At 41.7% G+C, this 15,938-nt stretch overlaps 1 protein-coding gene across 2 annotated transcripts in view; it reads right to left on the bottom strand.

The window, feature by feature from the left end:
• Positions 1 to 862: 862 nt before the first annotated feature.
• Positions 863 to 15,938, bottom strand: part of G3BP2 (G3BP stress granule assembly factor 2) — a 30,017-nt gene continuing 14,941 nt past the window's right edge. The window contains exons 5-12 of one of the 2 annotated variants that reach the window (XM_055708198.1): positions 15,443 to 15,533; positions 14,423 to 14,525; positions 12,727 to 12,907; positions 11,655 to 11,753; positions 7,134 to 7,236; positions 4,910 to 5,038; positions 4,604 to 4,722; positions 863 to 3,836 (exon numbers count right to left, since the gene is read on the bottom strand). In XM_055708198.1, the coding sequence (XP_055564173.1) occupies positions 3,564 to 3,836; positions 4,604 to 4,722; positions 4,910 to 5,038; positions 7,134 to 7,236; positions 11,655 to 11,753; positions 12,727 to 12,907; positions 14,423 to 14,525; positions 15,443 to 15,533 (1,098 nt within the window). In that variant the 3' untranslated portion in view covers positions 863 to 3,563. The remainder of the gene's footprint in view (positions 3,837 to 4,603; positions 4,723 to 4,909; positions 5,039 to 7,133; positions 7,237 to 11,654; positions 11,754 to 12,726; positions 12,908 to 14,422; positions 14,526 to 15,442; positions 15,534 to 15,938) is intronic. The other variant, XM_055708206.1, reaches the window with a different exon arrangement.

Raw genomic sequence — 15,938 nt, 5'->3', positions numbered from 1 at the left:
ACAGCCAAGGCAGGCACTCAGCAGAGGACTTCAACAGGCAGCAGCTACCAGGAACCAGACCCAGAGCAATACAGCTCTGCACAGATTCCATGACTCAACACTATTTATCTACAAGCACTGCAAGAATAACCCTTGTACCAACCTTTTTGGGTAAATGCTGGCATCGGCAATGCCACCAAACACAAGAAGGGAAAAAACAGGAATTATCTTGCAGCACAACTATCAGTTCCACAGTATCAAGAGTAAGCAGCACTAAAGTTTGAGAGCGAACAACTCCAGATTTGTTGGTTGGTTTGTTTTTTTTTTTAAGACAAGTGGGCTCACATTCCTCCCAGTACCACCACAGCCTCCACGTGAGCCGTATCTCCAGGCTGGATGCTGCAGCCCCCACAACTCAGCTGGGACATGTCCGAGAGGAGCTTGCATCCTCCTTGCACCCCGAGGTGAGAGGAGCCACCAGATTGAGGGGACCAACCTGTGTGGGGGGCCATGCCTTACCAGCCACCACTGAATGAACAAACTCTGCCCACTTTCCTTGCCTTTCAGCTCTGGAGCCAGAGCAACCCAAGCTGGGAGGGGACCAGGCATGGTTTCTCAGTGGCACAGGCAGGGTTTCCGACCTTTGTGTCTTCTTAAGCCAGTGTCCCTGCAAGGGAGTTTATACAGCCACGACGAGCCAGAGCTTATCAACTTTGCTCAAGTCAAGACTCTTCAACCAAAATATGTGATGCTGTGCTACTATGGCTTCTCACTGCCACCTGACAAGCCAGCAACAACATTCTTAAAACAAGCATTTTCTGTATAGGAAGGGATGGAACAGTGCTCTACAGTGACCTGCATTTAAGAGAATTAGGGACATGGATAAATGCTGCAGACATCAGTAGTTTATTGGTATGTTTAGTCAAAACACATTCAGAATGGAAACTTAAAAGTAAAAATACTTTCCACCTGCAACAATTAAACTAGAATCTACTAGCATATAATGCTTGACACGTTACAGCAATAAAGATGGTAATCCACTGTCTTGTATACCTACTAAAGCCAAGATGGTCAGCCAAGTTTGTTGAAATAGAACCGTAATGACAAAATACTCCCACCATCCACAAATCAGCAACTAACAGTAATGGTCAGTGAATCCCTTCCTTTGCTCTAAGAGGTACATTTACTATCGAGAGGGTCAAGAACACATAAGAGTCCACAGTACAGCAGGTGAGCTATCACCATGTAAACTTCTCTGGATGACGTTCCAATGGTTGTTCATGTCACTTAAACAAGAAGCAAGCCAGAAAGCAGAATGGCTCAGTAGCTCTTTTTAATACTCCGCTTTGTGGTGTTGAAATTATTCCCAGTGCCATTTGCCATACAAATTAATTAGGTGGCAGCAAAACACTGCAGCACTACAAAAGGAAAAAAAAATTACAAAAAAAAAAAAAGCCACGCAAACCACACTGGTGGCAAACGGACGACAGCAATTTGTCTGAAGGCTTAAAACATAAGTAGTGGTGTTGTGTGGCGAGCAGTTCAAGTACTACAGTTTTCCAGGTAACAGATGAAAATGCAAGACCTTCAACAAAAAACTGAAATATGAAAATGAAAACTGGTAGAAATGTGCCCCGGAAAAAAAAAAAAATAAAGAGTATGAAAATAGTGCAAGACTTACCATTGAACACAGAAGACCTCGAGTCTGGGAGAAAATGGAAAGATGCCGCCTCACTTTGCCTAACGTATCAGAAAAGTATGTGCAAAATCCTCCAACTTACTAAAAAACAGCAAATGATTGCATAATCCAGAGACAGATTGCTATGATGCCCTATCTGCTTTTGCTTGAAATTGCAATTACTCTATTTGAGGTCTTCCGTGCTTAGAAGCAGCTTTAAGTGGTGACACTTTCGCACAGACGCACACACAAACACACCCCCCTCTTTTACTCCTGCCGCCTCAGAGCCAGGCGCTTGCTGCACGCCCTGGCATCGAGCCGAACTGTACTGTCTGCTGCAGCTGCAGCTTACGGAAAAGCGCTCCAGAACGTCATCCAGAAACAGACCTCTCCACTGGAAAAACGCACCAGTCAAATGAAGAAGAGGATGTCTCCTTTCTATCCTTCAGTCCAGAGCCACGTAAGTGTCAACTTCAGCTGAGAGTTATGTGCAAAATGAGTAAGAGTTTTTTAAAAAGTGCAACTGGAAAATGCAAATACTTAAGAGCTGCTGTTTTGTTCTGAAAATTGCAGTATCCTCGTTTGATAAGCTCACCCTCACAAAGGATGCTCAGTTCTACTAATTATAAGCTGGCCAAAAGCATTCACCATTCTTGACTGACTTCTGAAACTCATGTCCAAGAGAGATTTCAACTCCATTTTCTTTAACTTTGATTAAAAAGAAGAGACAACCTGGAGACTACTTGGATGCCTTCTTCCTCCCTTCCCCCCCTCTGCAAAAAAACAGGCAAACTTGTTAATTGAAGAGCAAGGTGAATGATAATTTTAGCAACGTTTACTGATTGAAAGATACTGCAATTTTTTTAATACAATTTTTCAATTACTTCCTTTAAATGCGTTGCAGCCAATTGGCTTTGCAGCACAGAAATTCATACACTATACTGTACAAAATCACCAGCAAGACTGGAATGATGTATTCATAGAAGGCACCATCATGCTTATTACATTACCAGAGAACTCAAATACAGTCAAGACAAATTCACTGTACAATGCTTATCGAAGGGGAAAGGGGAAGGAGGAGTGTGTTGAGCAGCCATCCCTGTACTGAAGAGGGGCAGATAGAAAAATCTGACGTGAGCTATCAAACTTGTTGCGTACTCAGGGCCACGACTTTGAAACTCTAGGTTCTGTTTAGTTTACAGCTAAATGGATTCCTTCTGGAATAAACTTGTAGTCTTATTAAGGTTTGTGTGTGTACATATGTTGGTCACAGCAAGCAGATCAGATGCCCGCATCGTTTCACAAGCTATTCTGTCTGAATAAGAGGATGAAGGTTTTTTCCTCCGATGCCTCCTGCAGATGTCAATATAAATGAGTTCAGAGTACCCATTAGTGCATTTTGATGAGTGCGTAAACACGAGTTTGTTTGGAGCCGAGTGTTCTAAGAAGGAAAAAAAAAAAAAAAAGGCAAGCTTCTCCAATTGCACAAATTGCACTATCTGTGTTTCCAACAGTAATAGGCAGAAACAGTAACACTTACACAAAATGTGCAGCAGAGGGTTTTTGACTGAAAGGACCTGAATTCTATTGGGCATGTCCTTTAGTTCACTTTTGTTGCAGATAGTTAACCGGTCTTTTTTTTTCCTTTTCTTTTTTTTTTTTTTTTTTTTTTTTTTCAGTCCTCAATTCTCCAAGTCTACATTTATAAATTAACAGTGTGACTCCTGTTGTGAAACTGGGGAAAGAACGTCCACCTCAATTTAAACTGGAAACCAAAAGGATGCTTTCACATCAAAGAAATGATCAGAAGGGCTGTGTCACATTCCAAAGCCAAAAAAAATTAACAAGAATGCAAACACGATGGATTATGTACCACTGCCAAGACTGTCTGCCCACAGTGGTGATTTCAGCGACGCTGTCCAGTGAAACGGCCTTCCATTTGCCCGGTTCCTCGTCCAGAGCCAAGTTTCTGTGCCATGCCACCTCTTGGAGGGGGTCCTCTTCCATCACGGTCTCGCATCATGCCACCACCCACTATTCCACGGGGACCCCCAGGGCCTCTATCATTGCGACGAATATCCCTACGATCATCGCCTCCACCTCTGGTCTCTCTTTCACGAGCGGCTCTTGTTTTTTTCTCTTCTACGTTCAAGCGCACCTCACCCCGGAACATAATAGGCTTATAGGGAAAAGCGTTCAAGGCACACATTAGTCACAATTTCACAAAGTCCATTTATACAACCCATATGAAAACACTGCATTTGCTGCATACCTCAGCCTACCTTCACTTCCATGCGAAAGACAAAAAATTAACTGTTAACAGCTCCCAGCAGCACACAACCCCCGCCCTAGAGTTTTATGGTAAATGGAACAGCATTTTAAAATTCATTTGGCATGCAAGGAATTAAATGTCTTTCTCAAATAAGGGCAGTGTTGTTTTTAGCCTCTCCACTGCCGGCTTTAGCTTTTCCACTTCAGGGCTAAAGCTCCTGAAAAATTGCTCTACTAGGTCTCACTCCCACATACTAGACATGAAAACTGCTGCTTTCTCCTCTCCAATTCCTCAAGTCACAACTGCAAATAACCCTGCTCCTTTTTGTCAGCCCCAGGATACAGAATTCAGAGATCCGTGCGATGCTCTTCAAAAGGTTACGTATTCAACTTTCAGCTTAAACAATCTCTAAAAGTAAGTGTTGACCTCTGTGTGGTGTCTATGTGCAGAGGTACAAAACCTGAATTTGGTAAGATGTGGTTTGAGGAATGCTGGCACCACTTCTGTAAGCTACAGAACACTCCTGACAGAACGAGTATGCCAAAACTATGTTTTTCTTACAACTGTTGTCTGAATGCCAGAAACAGCAGCAATGCAAACTGGGATGACCCACAATACTTGGGGTTTAGGGAATTCAGTCCATCCTTTGAAGGCTACTCAATGCCAACACTTACTTTTGCAACCAGAATTCGCTGGACCGGCTCAGAATCGTCAAATACCACAAAACCAAAATTAGGCAGTTTTCCTCCAACTCCTTTAGTATTTATGCGAAGTTCTACCACATTTCCGAAGCCTGGGAAAACACAAGGGAGAAGCCCCATTACCAACAACCACAGTACCAGCTTCATCACTCCTCTGCTTGTCCGAGACAACACCTGTGGCATTAGATCATGAAGTTCCCCTGTGTGACTAAGTGAACACTATGTGACTTTTCAACATGCTTTTTCTTCTTAGTCTCTGCAGCTGAAATTGCTACTTACTCATGAAGAACTCTTTCAGTTCACTCTCATCAATATCATGTGGCAAGTTTCCAACAAAGAGCTGGTGGCTGTCTGGATAGCGAATTATTCGACGATTATCCGACTCATTCTGTTCAATGTCCCCTCTCCCTATCATCAATAGAAAGAAGAAGGTAGAGCCACTGAGTTAGAAGATGTGTGCAGATTCAGACGAACACATACAGACAGCACCAGGCACGTTTGCTCAACCAGTGCTGTACCTTCAGCTCTTGAGCATATGTTTACCATGGGTGACAACAGGAAGGACACTAACTTCCTCTTTACATAGTCCTGACAATTTTGTAGTAAAACAACAAAGTATTTGGGGTTTTTTGGTCTGGTTTCCGTGGTTAGGCTAAATAAAATCCACGCTAACTAAAACAGCTGGCATACTGGGCAAATTTGTTTAAGAGGTTCTTGTTGTATCTTAAATCATACACTGAAGAGCAACCTGGTACCTATTTAAATGCATTTTTTTTAAAGATATGGATTTAAGTCACCTCTCTATCAACTCCTTAGCATAATAACAGTATCTTTACTTTGGCACTCATATTATCAACAAAGTTTGCCAGTCACCTCTTCTGGCTTTCATCTTCCACCATTTTGTCCCAAACACAAGTGAGAGCTCCTCATGCTCTCTCCAGCTCAACTGAAGTATTAGTAGGCTTAGCAGCATGCAAGATAAAATCTTTCTGAGTATATCTCCCTACTAAATCATTACCTGGCTTGCAGTGTGACAGAAGCACGCTGTTACCCTTTTTATACCCAAAGTATTACAGCGTAGGTATGTACCCCTTCCTTTCAACAGCTTCCCCTACAAGCCCACTTGCAGCAAGCTTGCTAGCTCATTTGAAAGGTTTCCTTAAGCAGGTAAAACAGCTTGCTGACTTCCTTTGAAAATGAAGACCATAGAGCTGAAACCTCTACCATTTGGTCAACTGAGATTTCAGCTTTTTCTCCCCTGACTCTTCCACCCCCAGCCCCAGCAGTTTTGGGATCAAAATGAAAAGACTCTGACTCTGTTACATGTTTTCTGTATGATTTGTATACACTCAAAGAGTAGTAGAATTGCAGGTCTGCAACTTGATTTAGCCACAAGTTCTGGCTTTTTCTCCCTGCTCCAGATGACATGTTAAAAAAATAACAAGAAATGTTAACCTTTAACAGATGTCGTGATTCCGTCTCTGTGCCTCAAACCCTTTCAAGTTTCAGTGCTGTCCCTGAGCAAAGATATACTTGCACTGATCAAAGCCAAAAGCACTTTTAAGCCCAATCTGTACCACAGTTTGGTATGCACTTACTGAAAACCTTCTTTAGAACCAATTTTAGCTAGAGTTGGTGAAGACACTTACAGTCACTGAGACTTAACGCTTTGGCAGGCAGTGCTCTGCCAGCTCTACACGATAATCACAAATACCACCCCTCCCCTTAGGACTCGTGACTTACTTTCACACTTAGGGAAGATGAGGAACTATTCAGCAACCTGTAGTTCTGGGCCTTTGACTAGATAGCTTTTGCCCAGCGCTGCACAGAGATTTGCCAAGCAACCAGGCTGGAGTGATGAATGCAACTCAGGCTTTCACCTCTCAACACCACTTCTGACAGCTGTCAGTAACGAGCATGTTTCCTAGATAGACCCATCCTATGTATTTGGATATTCTGTATTGGTAAGAAAATGCACAGAGCTGGCTGCTCACAAACTAAGACAAAACACAAGGCAGCCAAACTGAGAACGGTATTGTAGACAATTACACAAGATGGAAAAATACATACAAAATTATTAACTGACTGAGGGTGACACAGCGGGAAGGTTTTCTTCCAAAACAAAGAGCAATACCAGGCATTCAAGAGCTCTTGCTTCCAAGGTTCAGCAAAATTAGAGGACACGGAAAAAAGCATCAGATTTCCATACCAACTTTTCAGAAAGGCATCAAGCCACATAAAAAGTACTCAAGCATATATGCGAGTGGCCTGACTATTAAAAAACATTTCAACAAAACATAAGATCAGAAATAACGCCCGATCTTTGCAACAGCTCATCACCAGCTTGGACTCCAAATCATATCCCCCTACTTCTAGTTGACAGCAGTAGGAATAAGAGAGTTCATTATCAGGCAAATACAATACAGCTACAGACAAGACCTGTCAAGGAGAGTAACTTCTCCTTAACTAGTCCCAAGCAGACACACAAGCTGATCTGCATTACCTGGTCGAGGTCCTCGGGGTGGAAAACCCGGTCTTTCCCTGGGACGCTGCTCACGTACACGAGGAGGTTGAGACTGAGCTTCAGGTTTAGTTTCAACTCTTGGCTAAAACAGGAGGAGAACATGCGTTATTAAACACCAGCCCAGCTAAAAAACCTCAAAACCCTACAACTCACCAAGACAAACAAAACCCCACAACACAAGACAGGTAAGTGGCATGCACAAAATTAATTCCAGAAGATATATATCCATGTCAATGTGTTTGGGAATACGTGGTTTTTTTCACCTCTATAAATTCCTCTGTACCAATCCAGGACTGCAGTGTTCAGTTATCTGTGCTAAAAGGTGCAAAGCAAGCATCTCTCAAGAGCATCTCCCTAAAACATGGCTAAGGTGAATTTTCCATGTTTGACCAGGCATTGAGATCCCAGCACTCCATTATTCAAGAATCCTTCAACCTGACTAAAAATCCCACATAGACGAAAGAAAAGCTTCCTTATGCCAAGCTCAAACTTCAATGAATAGGAGGTGGTCCAAGATGAACAAGAAAAATCTCACATTCTGTCTGAGTCCCTGAGGGATTCTTTTCCTTGAGTGCAGACCAACTATAAGGAAACTACCAAAAAGACAAAGGAGAACAAAACAAAACCCCTCAAAAGTGCTGCAGTAAGTATTTCTGATACAACAAAGCCACCTGAAATGGCAATTTCTACCAACTACCTGCTGAGGATATTCTTTAACTTTCCTGATGTCGAGACCAGCACACCCTTCATATTCTCAGGAACTAGAACAGCTATTCCCTTTTTTGCAAGCAAAAAATACATTTATAAAGATACTTGGGGGGGGGGGGGGGGGGGGGGGGGGGGAGAGAGACATGTAACAATGAAAAATATTTCTGTGCAGCCTGTTGGTTACCAAAGCAATTTCCAACATTTAAAATACCATTTTCTGTACAAAAGTCCAGCAGCTGCTGCTGTGCTGGGCTCTTATCTTAGAAAACCAAAATTATCCTTAGGACTGTAAAGAACACTAGCCTCCAAGGAAGATAAACACAAGGACAACGGCTGTAGACCCAGACTGCTGCAGAGCAGTAGTTTATGTTAAACATCTCCTTTACTTTTCTTTAAGGACAAGACAACTGACGGTTCCAGCCAGAGAGTACCTCACAGGGGTAAAACCCCCTGTATTTTACATGAAACATGCAGGTATGATGCAACAAATAAATGTTTCAACCCTCCTATTCACTTGTGCTCTACCAAGCTAGGCATTACCTTGTTCTTCCAGCATTTCTAGGATCATTTTTTCAATTCCAAGAATAAGGTAGAAAAATCAGCCTTACTGTAGAATCTCTTCTCATTATACCTCCTTATGGGTCACTGGAGCTCCCCTGCCGTCTTTTAGTCACACGTCTTTACTGCATTATAAAGTATACCTCAAAAGCCAAACTCAATACATTCAGACCCACGTTTCTTAGCTACTTACAGCTATCAGGCTTAAATACAGTCCTTCTGTCAACCACAGCAAAGACCTCCTAGGTCACCGATCTCCTGTTAAATCCCGAACAACAGTTAACTTCTACCCGCTTGCTTTGCATTTCACTGAACTTCTCTATCACACAAATACTCTGTCTACCCAATCAACAGAAAGCTAATCTCATTAGTTGCTTTCTAATCACTACCACCCCTTTTTACAGAGGAAGACTGCCTCAGTTTCTGGCACTGCCTGAAGAGGAAAGCGCTTGTGCAAAACCGTGCTCCCCCAAAATTCTGTAATTATTAGCAGCAACACAAGATGCCTGTTAAGGGCTGCCATTTACAGCCCCAGCAGCAGCTAACTGCAACTCTCATTTCACAGAGACTGCACCAAGTGGATGAAAGGCACAGAATAAGGATTTCCATAGACAGTGGCTAAAGGAGCCCTCGGCCCAGGAGCCAAGGGTGCCAAAAACCTCAGCCTAACGGAGCTCTGAGAACAATTAAGGAAAAGGTGGCATCATCTCATCTCTTCACAAGTTCACATGAGGAGGGAAAGGGACCTCTTTCTCCTACAGCAACGCTACTAGCAATGACAGCAAAACCAGCTGCAAGTCAGCCTTTACTCACCAACTTTGGAACTCAGTACCCCCCTGAAACAGAGGGAGACAGAACAAGCAAGAGAACAGGTGGCTCCAAAGGCTGGTGCAATTCTATTTTTTAAATCTTACAAGGCTTAAAAGTTTCTCTAGGGTGAGATGCCTGCCACAATCAAAATGCGCACATGCAAAGAACCAACTAGCCAAGCAAACAAGAAACCACACTTGACATGAAACAAAAAGAAAAAACCTACATCATCTCACCAGAATTCCAGTAGCTAGGTTAGATGTGTACCTCAGATAGCTACTCTCTGAGGTAAATGTGAACTGCACAAGTTACTAAAGCCACCTGTCAATCACCTCCATAAAGGCACTATAGATTACAGAAGAATCTACCCACAGTCCAAACAGATTTAAGGCAATGAGAGAATGCAGTGTCTATAAACAAATCTTTCCCTGAACTCACCACTTCCAAGCCAGAAGACAAGAGTCAGCGAGCACCCTGCCCACCTCCAGCACCCCTAAGACAGTGGATGTGTTAATGCAAACAGAAGGTCAGAATACCTGAAAACACTATAAAGAGAAGGCCCAGTTTATCAGTGTAGGACCATTTCTAACCGTCCACAAGAAAAAGAGCAAGAAACGCTGACCTGTTTTAAGTCCACAGCTGGAAATAAACAGGAACTGAACTGTCAGTACATGTGCAGGCCTTTGAGGGGTTCAGAGTTAATACTACAGAGGCTATATTTTTAACTTCATAAAAGATGGGGGGAAAACTGGAGTGATGCAGAGAAATGAATGAGAAGGACAGTTAACAGCTACTTTGTAACAGCACTGAAGCTGGCTAGAACAGCAGCATCCCAAAGGAGCCACCCACTCAATAGTGCAATCTACTGTCCCCATTTACATGCACAGCAAATGGATTTAAGAGAACAGGAAAAAGCTGCTGCTGATCCCGTAACCCCTTGTACAAATTGTTCTGGTGCTTTTTCTACCAGCTTTCTGTATACCATGCCTGAAAAGTGTGCAAGAAAAGGAGCTAAGAACTGACTAATTCTGCCCCCAGAAGGGCTGAGAGTTGAAATTCTTGCCATTTCAGTATTGTTCAGAAACTTCCACAGAGAATTACTTAAACACCAAGTCACAGCAAAAGTAATCTAGAAGGCAGAAAGCATGACAAACTGCAGAGGCAACGCAGGAGTTTAAGGGGACATCTATATTCTGCTCCCTTTTACAGATAATTTTAAATTACTTTTGCAGGCATATTACAAAAATCCACCCTCTCTAGGACAAATAAATCAGAACCAATTTTGGTTTTGCACAAGGAAAATCTATTCTGTACTAGAAAAAACCAACAGTTTTTACAGCTCAAATACCACCCAAATGCTCAAAGCCCTGGTGAAGCTGATGAAGACAGACAGGCTTCCCAACTCATTACATAGCCAGTATCTTATCTCCATGACAGCCGTGTCAGATCAGAAGCAACACCATACAAGGTGTTGTTTTTCTGTTGGTTGGGGTTTTTTTTCTTTTTTGTTTTCTTTTTTAACATGCATTTGGCTGAAAGGCAATCCTAGACAGGTTCCTCACTGTCAGTAAAAAACAGAGAGGAAACAAGTGCAAAAACAACAGCTGCAATAACCCAGCTGGCCTACTGAAAATTGCAGTCTTTTAAAAAAGGCTGGACATGAGCTACCACAACATACAGGGCTTTGGTACACAGCGGCAGTAGAAAAATTAAAGCACGCATTTTCTATTTTGAGGATTTTTATACAGATGGAGGAAGCTGAATTGAGAGTCTCAGACTGTCTTACACCAGCTTGGCATGTGCAGGACATGAGCTACCACCCGGTCAAACTTCCCTTCCTCTTTCCCCTCCTCACCCAGTCAACCTAGGAATGGAAAGATAGCATTGTCCTGTCAAGGAAATGTGAATCCTTCCATTCCTCACACAGTCATAAGTTGGTACAGGGTTCTGTGACAAGTTAATGTAAAATGGATAATGAAATCCAGCATGTTTCTGTGTAGATGTTAGCCTTACAAAGCAGTTTTGCATGTTCTCAGAAACGGTGCCATTCCTTTTTACTGCTGGGGCGCTCCCGCCAATGAAATACCCCTTTCCAACACACCATACAAAAATACCATTTTGAGGGGAGCTGGGTTTTTGTTGTTTTCCCTTGTAAACCAAACCATATCCCATTAAGACAGGTCAAAAAAATTTCAGTAGCGATTTCCTGTTTCCATATGAACAGATTTTAACGTCACCATCACCCAGTTACACCTGTTACGTGTAGTACGTGCCTTCACTTGTGACAAGAAGGTGAGTGCATTAACATTTAAGACACAATTAATTTGTGCAATTTAAGTCAAACAAAGTGATCTGTTAATTTTAAAAAACGGAAGCAGTTTGCAGAAGTAATGAGACAATCCAAGGTGTTCACAGATGGGTTACCTGTGAGACTGGTGCTTTAACATGGGGTGGAATTCCAGAGGAAGAAACAGTACCACTAGGAGGCAGGTTTTTACTGGTCACTGAAGCCCAAGAGAAAGCCTGCAGGAAATGCAACAAACCTAGGCTACTAATCATGGCAAACCACTGACATTCCTACAGGGAAACTCGTCTGCTGAAAATACACTTTCGGTTCACATCTGACTATTAAATCACGGTTGTGCAAGCATTACAACGAAGATACAGAGGGATTTGCAGTTCTAGCCATCTGTGGACTTCAACAGCGTGAAGCAACTGTGCACAGTGTCCACTATTGCTACTTGAGTGAGCCCAGTTCCCTCAGCATCCCCAGATCACTGCTTTCCACGATGTAACCAAACCTAGGACTGAAAACCCTGTAGTGTGAAGTGTCTTCCACACAAAGAAAGGAAGTGGGTGCCAGAAGTTAGAAGTAAAAATGGAAAAGAGAAAAGGGATTGGAAAAAACATATATGGGAGACACGCTGGAGCTAGACGTCTCTCCAGCTTCCACTGGTTCCTCCCACCTCTTTCAAACTACCTAAGTGTAACCATACCAGATGACACACAGTGTGCTCGGTGGGTTTTAAGATTAGGCATCCTGCCTCTAAGGGAGACAGCCAATGCCCCCATATGGATTTTAAACCTATACTGCCAGCAATTTTGCAAGTGTCAATGCATTATGTGGTTCTTTTCAAGGAAGAGCAGTGGTTCCCACTGTATGAGATATTTGGTGGTGGTAGCTTGAGGTGTTCTCTTAAGGTATGTTAACTCCACATGTAAAAAGGTTTACACATGCATAAACCCACACACACGCACGTTACAAGCTGAGCATTCAATTTACGATAGGTGACTTGAGCAGCACTTAAAAATAACATTCTTTCCTTTTTTAGTGAGACTTTGCATTTTTACAAGTTCAAGGTTCAAGTCTAGCTGTTTACATACAGTACCAACACTGAAAAGAGGTACCAGTCTGGCCACTCCAAAAGGCTAAGTTCAAAACCAAATCTGGTTTACCATCTGCACCTAAAAGCACAGATAATCACTTTTAACTAACCTTTGGTGGTTCTTGTGGTAGCGAAACAGGTTCTACAGGAGGTGGAGATGGAGACTTCTCTTCTAGCTCCTCAAGGGTCTTTTCTTCTACTTCAGCTTTCAGCTCCTCCGTTTTCGTTTCAGATTCCAATTCCGGCTCAGGTTCATGAGACGATTCTTCTAGCGCCTCCTCTATCCCATTGCTAAGATAATCAAATGCATTTTATGCAGCTTACCAATAGCTTTGTATTTTATGACTTTTATAAGCTATGCTATGGTAACAGCTGGTATTTGAAAGATCATTCTATTTCCAGTTGCTACCATATGGTACATACAATACTGTTAGAAGTTAAGCTGTACCCCTGTAGTTGTGTACAAAGCCACGTTTTACTCCTGCTGAAGTGAAGACATGTTTTACAGTTTTCTGCAGAGAATGTGAAAATCACAGACATATAAACCCTTTAAGGAATATATGCTAAACTCAAGAACTGCCACTCCTAAAAGAACAGAAGCACAGTGAGAGACCAGTGGAAGATTAAGCTATACACATAAATGAAGCCAATTTTGGAATGAAACCCACAGCTTATTTAGAAAATGTTGTATAAGTTCCTTACCAAAAGCTTCATGAGTCTTGTTTACTGAAAATCACACACAACTCCTTCTCTATTCTGTGTGTTCAAAATGTAAGGGGATATGAAGTTTTTCACTTCTCTCTGAAGCCATCCTCAAAGCTTACCGAATTCTGGTTACTTCTATCTATGCAGCTCCTGCCACAGGCTAGCATATGCCCAGGTGACTACCTGATGCATGTCGCCTTTACAACTTCTTGGCACAGTAACCCAAAACCAAGACCTGACAAAGCTTTTAGGCACCCAAAACCTCCTGCATTAAAGTAAGTCACTGTCAGAATTCCAGCAGGCTCCCTTCCTCTTCCCTATGTTTTATCATGAAAAGCCTTAGATGACCAGTATTTACCATTTATCACTGGTACACTTCACAGACATCATCTAGTGATGTTGTAAGTGTTGTTTGTTGGGGTTTTTTTAACAAGGAAACCAGGAAGTCAGTTCTGGCCCTTTAAAAAGCATTCCTGTGTTTAAATAAAAACACAGGGTTTTGGCAGTTCGTTTCTTTGTGTTTGTGGATTGGGTTTTTTAGGGTAGTTTTGTTTGTTTTTTAATAAAATGTATTTTTCTAATAAAAACATAAAGAAACATTTTTCTACCTTTTTTTTTTTTGTAAATTTTAAGATACTCAGGACAGAGATTTATTCTTCCAATACAGCTGTAGAGCAACGTCTCAAAAAGTGGACCTTTCTTTGAGTTCCCAGTGCTACCCAAATTTGAGGAGTAACTAGGATTAATCACCCGCTTGTTAACCCATCTGTTCACATAAATTACATTGTATCAACTCACTGTTACAAGTTTATGTAACAAAGACTCCATTAACTGTGTACATAAACACGCTTGCTAAGTCTTCAGCTCACATTTGTAACCAGAAATGAAAATAACTAACAAAGGTAAGAACATGCGCTACATCTTCTCTCATCCAAGAGCCAACCTTTCAAAATAATACAATGTTAACATAACACAGATCTGTATCAACTTCAGTGTAGTTTCCTAAACTGCCTGTTAGATCATATCCAGAATCAAGCGCCAAAGCAATGCTGTCATTTATATTAAAAAAAGCAGCTTCATACAATAAAACGGACTTCTTACGTTACAGGATGGTTTTCATAGTAAGTACTGCTTGCATTCTCTTGCACAGGTTCAGGTGATGGTTGTCTTTCCTCCTGCTCCTCTTCCACCTCTTCCTCAGACTCTGACACAAAAAGAAAAACCTTCTTATACATCTCTGTGAGAGGTACACAAGCCACACTTAAAAGCATATTAAACTAGTAGTAATCAAAATAAAGCTTCATCAACAAAAAAAGGCAAAATTAGCTGCAAAAGACAGAAGACCCTTCTGCTCATTCAGGAGGCTCTGTTTCTTACTATTTTCACAAAAAGGAGAAACTAGAGACATATTGGTGCTAGGAAGTTCTGGGAGGAGGGTTTGAGGGTCTCTTAAAGCAGCACATGTTTTTCACTGGGTGGCAGTAAAAGAGAAAGCCTGTACTATTACCTCATAAATCTCAGTACCTCAAACTAAAAAGATTAACCTCAAATACAGGGATGATTGCCTAAGATGCTCTGTTCCACAGAACAGAGATGAAAACGTTCCAGAAACTATCCAGTGAACACATGTACATTCATTCTGGCTGCACTCTAATTTGCTTTGCCTCAGTGAACACAGGGGGGCAAAAAAACCCACCCAGGTCAAGTTCAGCCCCTGAACAGAAATGAATTACTGAATGCAAGATTGTTTATCTTCAAATCACTTCACCCAAAAATTTGACTGATCAGAGAAATTAAGTTTACCCGATTAAACCAGTGGCAGCAAAAGTACCATTGCTCATTATTTCCATTCTCTGCCAAGCCTCACCCACCCTGAGCCAGTTTAGCCCTTCAAGGAATAAGGTACTAGCATATGACCTTCATTTTACAGAAAGTTTTGGTCCAGCAGATAGTTCCAGCAACATAACCTACACTCCCCACCTCAGCCACCTCCTAAACCGCTATGATCCATGAGAATGCAATACAGTTCACGTCTTTCCATCTCTGGATATTTCTGAAAGCTCTGCATACATGCTAGAAGAACAAGAACAAAACAAACTCTACATGTATAGTTTTCCTCACCTTCATCAAGTTCTCCTTCTGAATCCCCAAATACTTCATCTTCATATCTGAAGATATCATTATGGACATAGAACTTGTTTGGAACAGAACCCTGTAAAACAGCAATGTGCGTTTTTTTTTGCATATATGGTATACTAGCAGTCAACATCAAGGATAGATGAGAGATACGGGCTTTGGGCTACACACCAACATTTTGGAACAGGACTATTTCACTAAAGCCATTTTCCAAGCACCACCTCTTCTCTAAGCAAACAACTGAATGGTAACTTCTACCCAACTGAAAAAGGAAGTTTCAAGTAGAAAAAAAACAATTTTTCTCAGTCACAGCAATCATAGGTTCTAAATAAACATCAAGTCCCTCAGTTTCATCAAGGAATTGGAATTTTACACTATTACAAAAACCTTGCAATAAAAAAAAACCAGAATGAACTTTAACAAGGTGACTGTATAATTATAGCATTGCACAGGGAAACAACGAACAAATTCAATAAGACTC

Source organism: Falco cherrug, chromosome 1 (assembly GCF_023634085.1).
Source record: "Falco cherrug isolate bFalChe1 chromosome 1, bFalChe1.pri, whole genome shotgun sequence".
Lineage (NCBI taxonomy): Eukaryota > Metazoa > Chordata > Aves > Falconiformes > Falconidae > Falco > Falco cherrug.
Note: the sequence above shows the minus strand (reverse complement) of the source record. Positions and strands in the feature narration are given on the sequence as shown.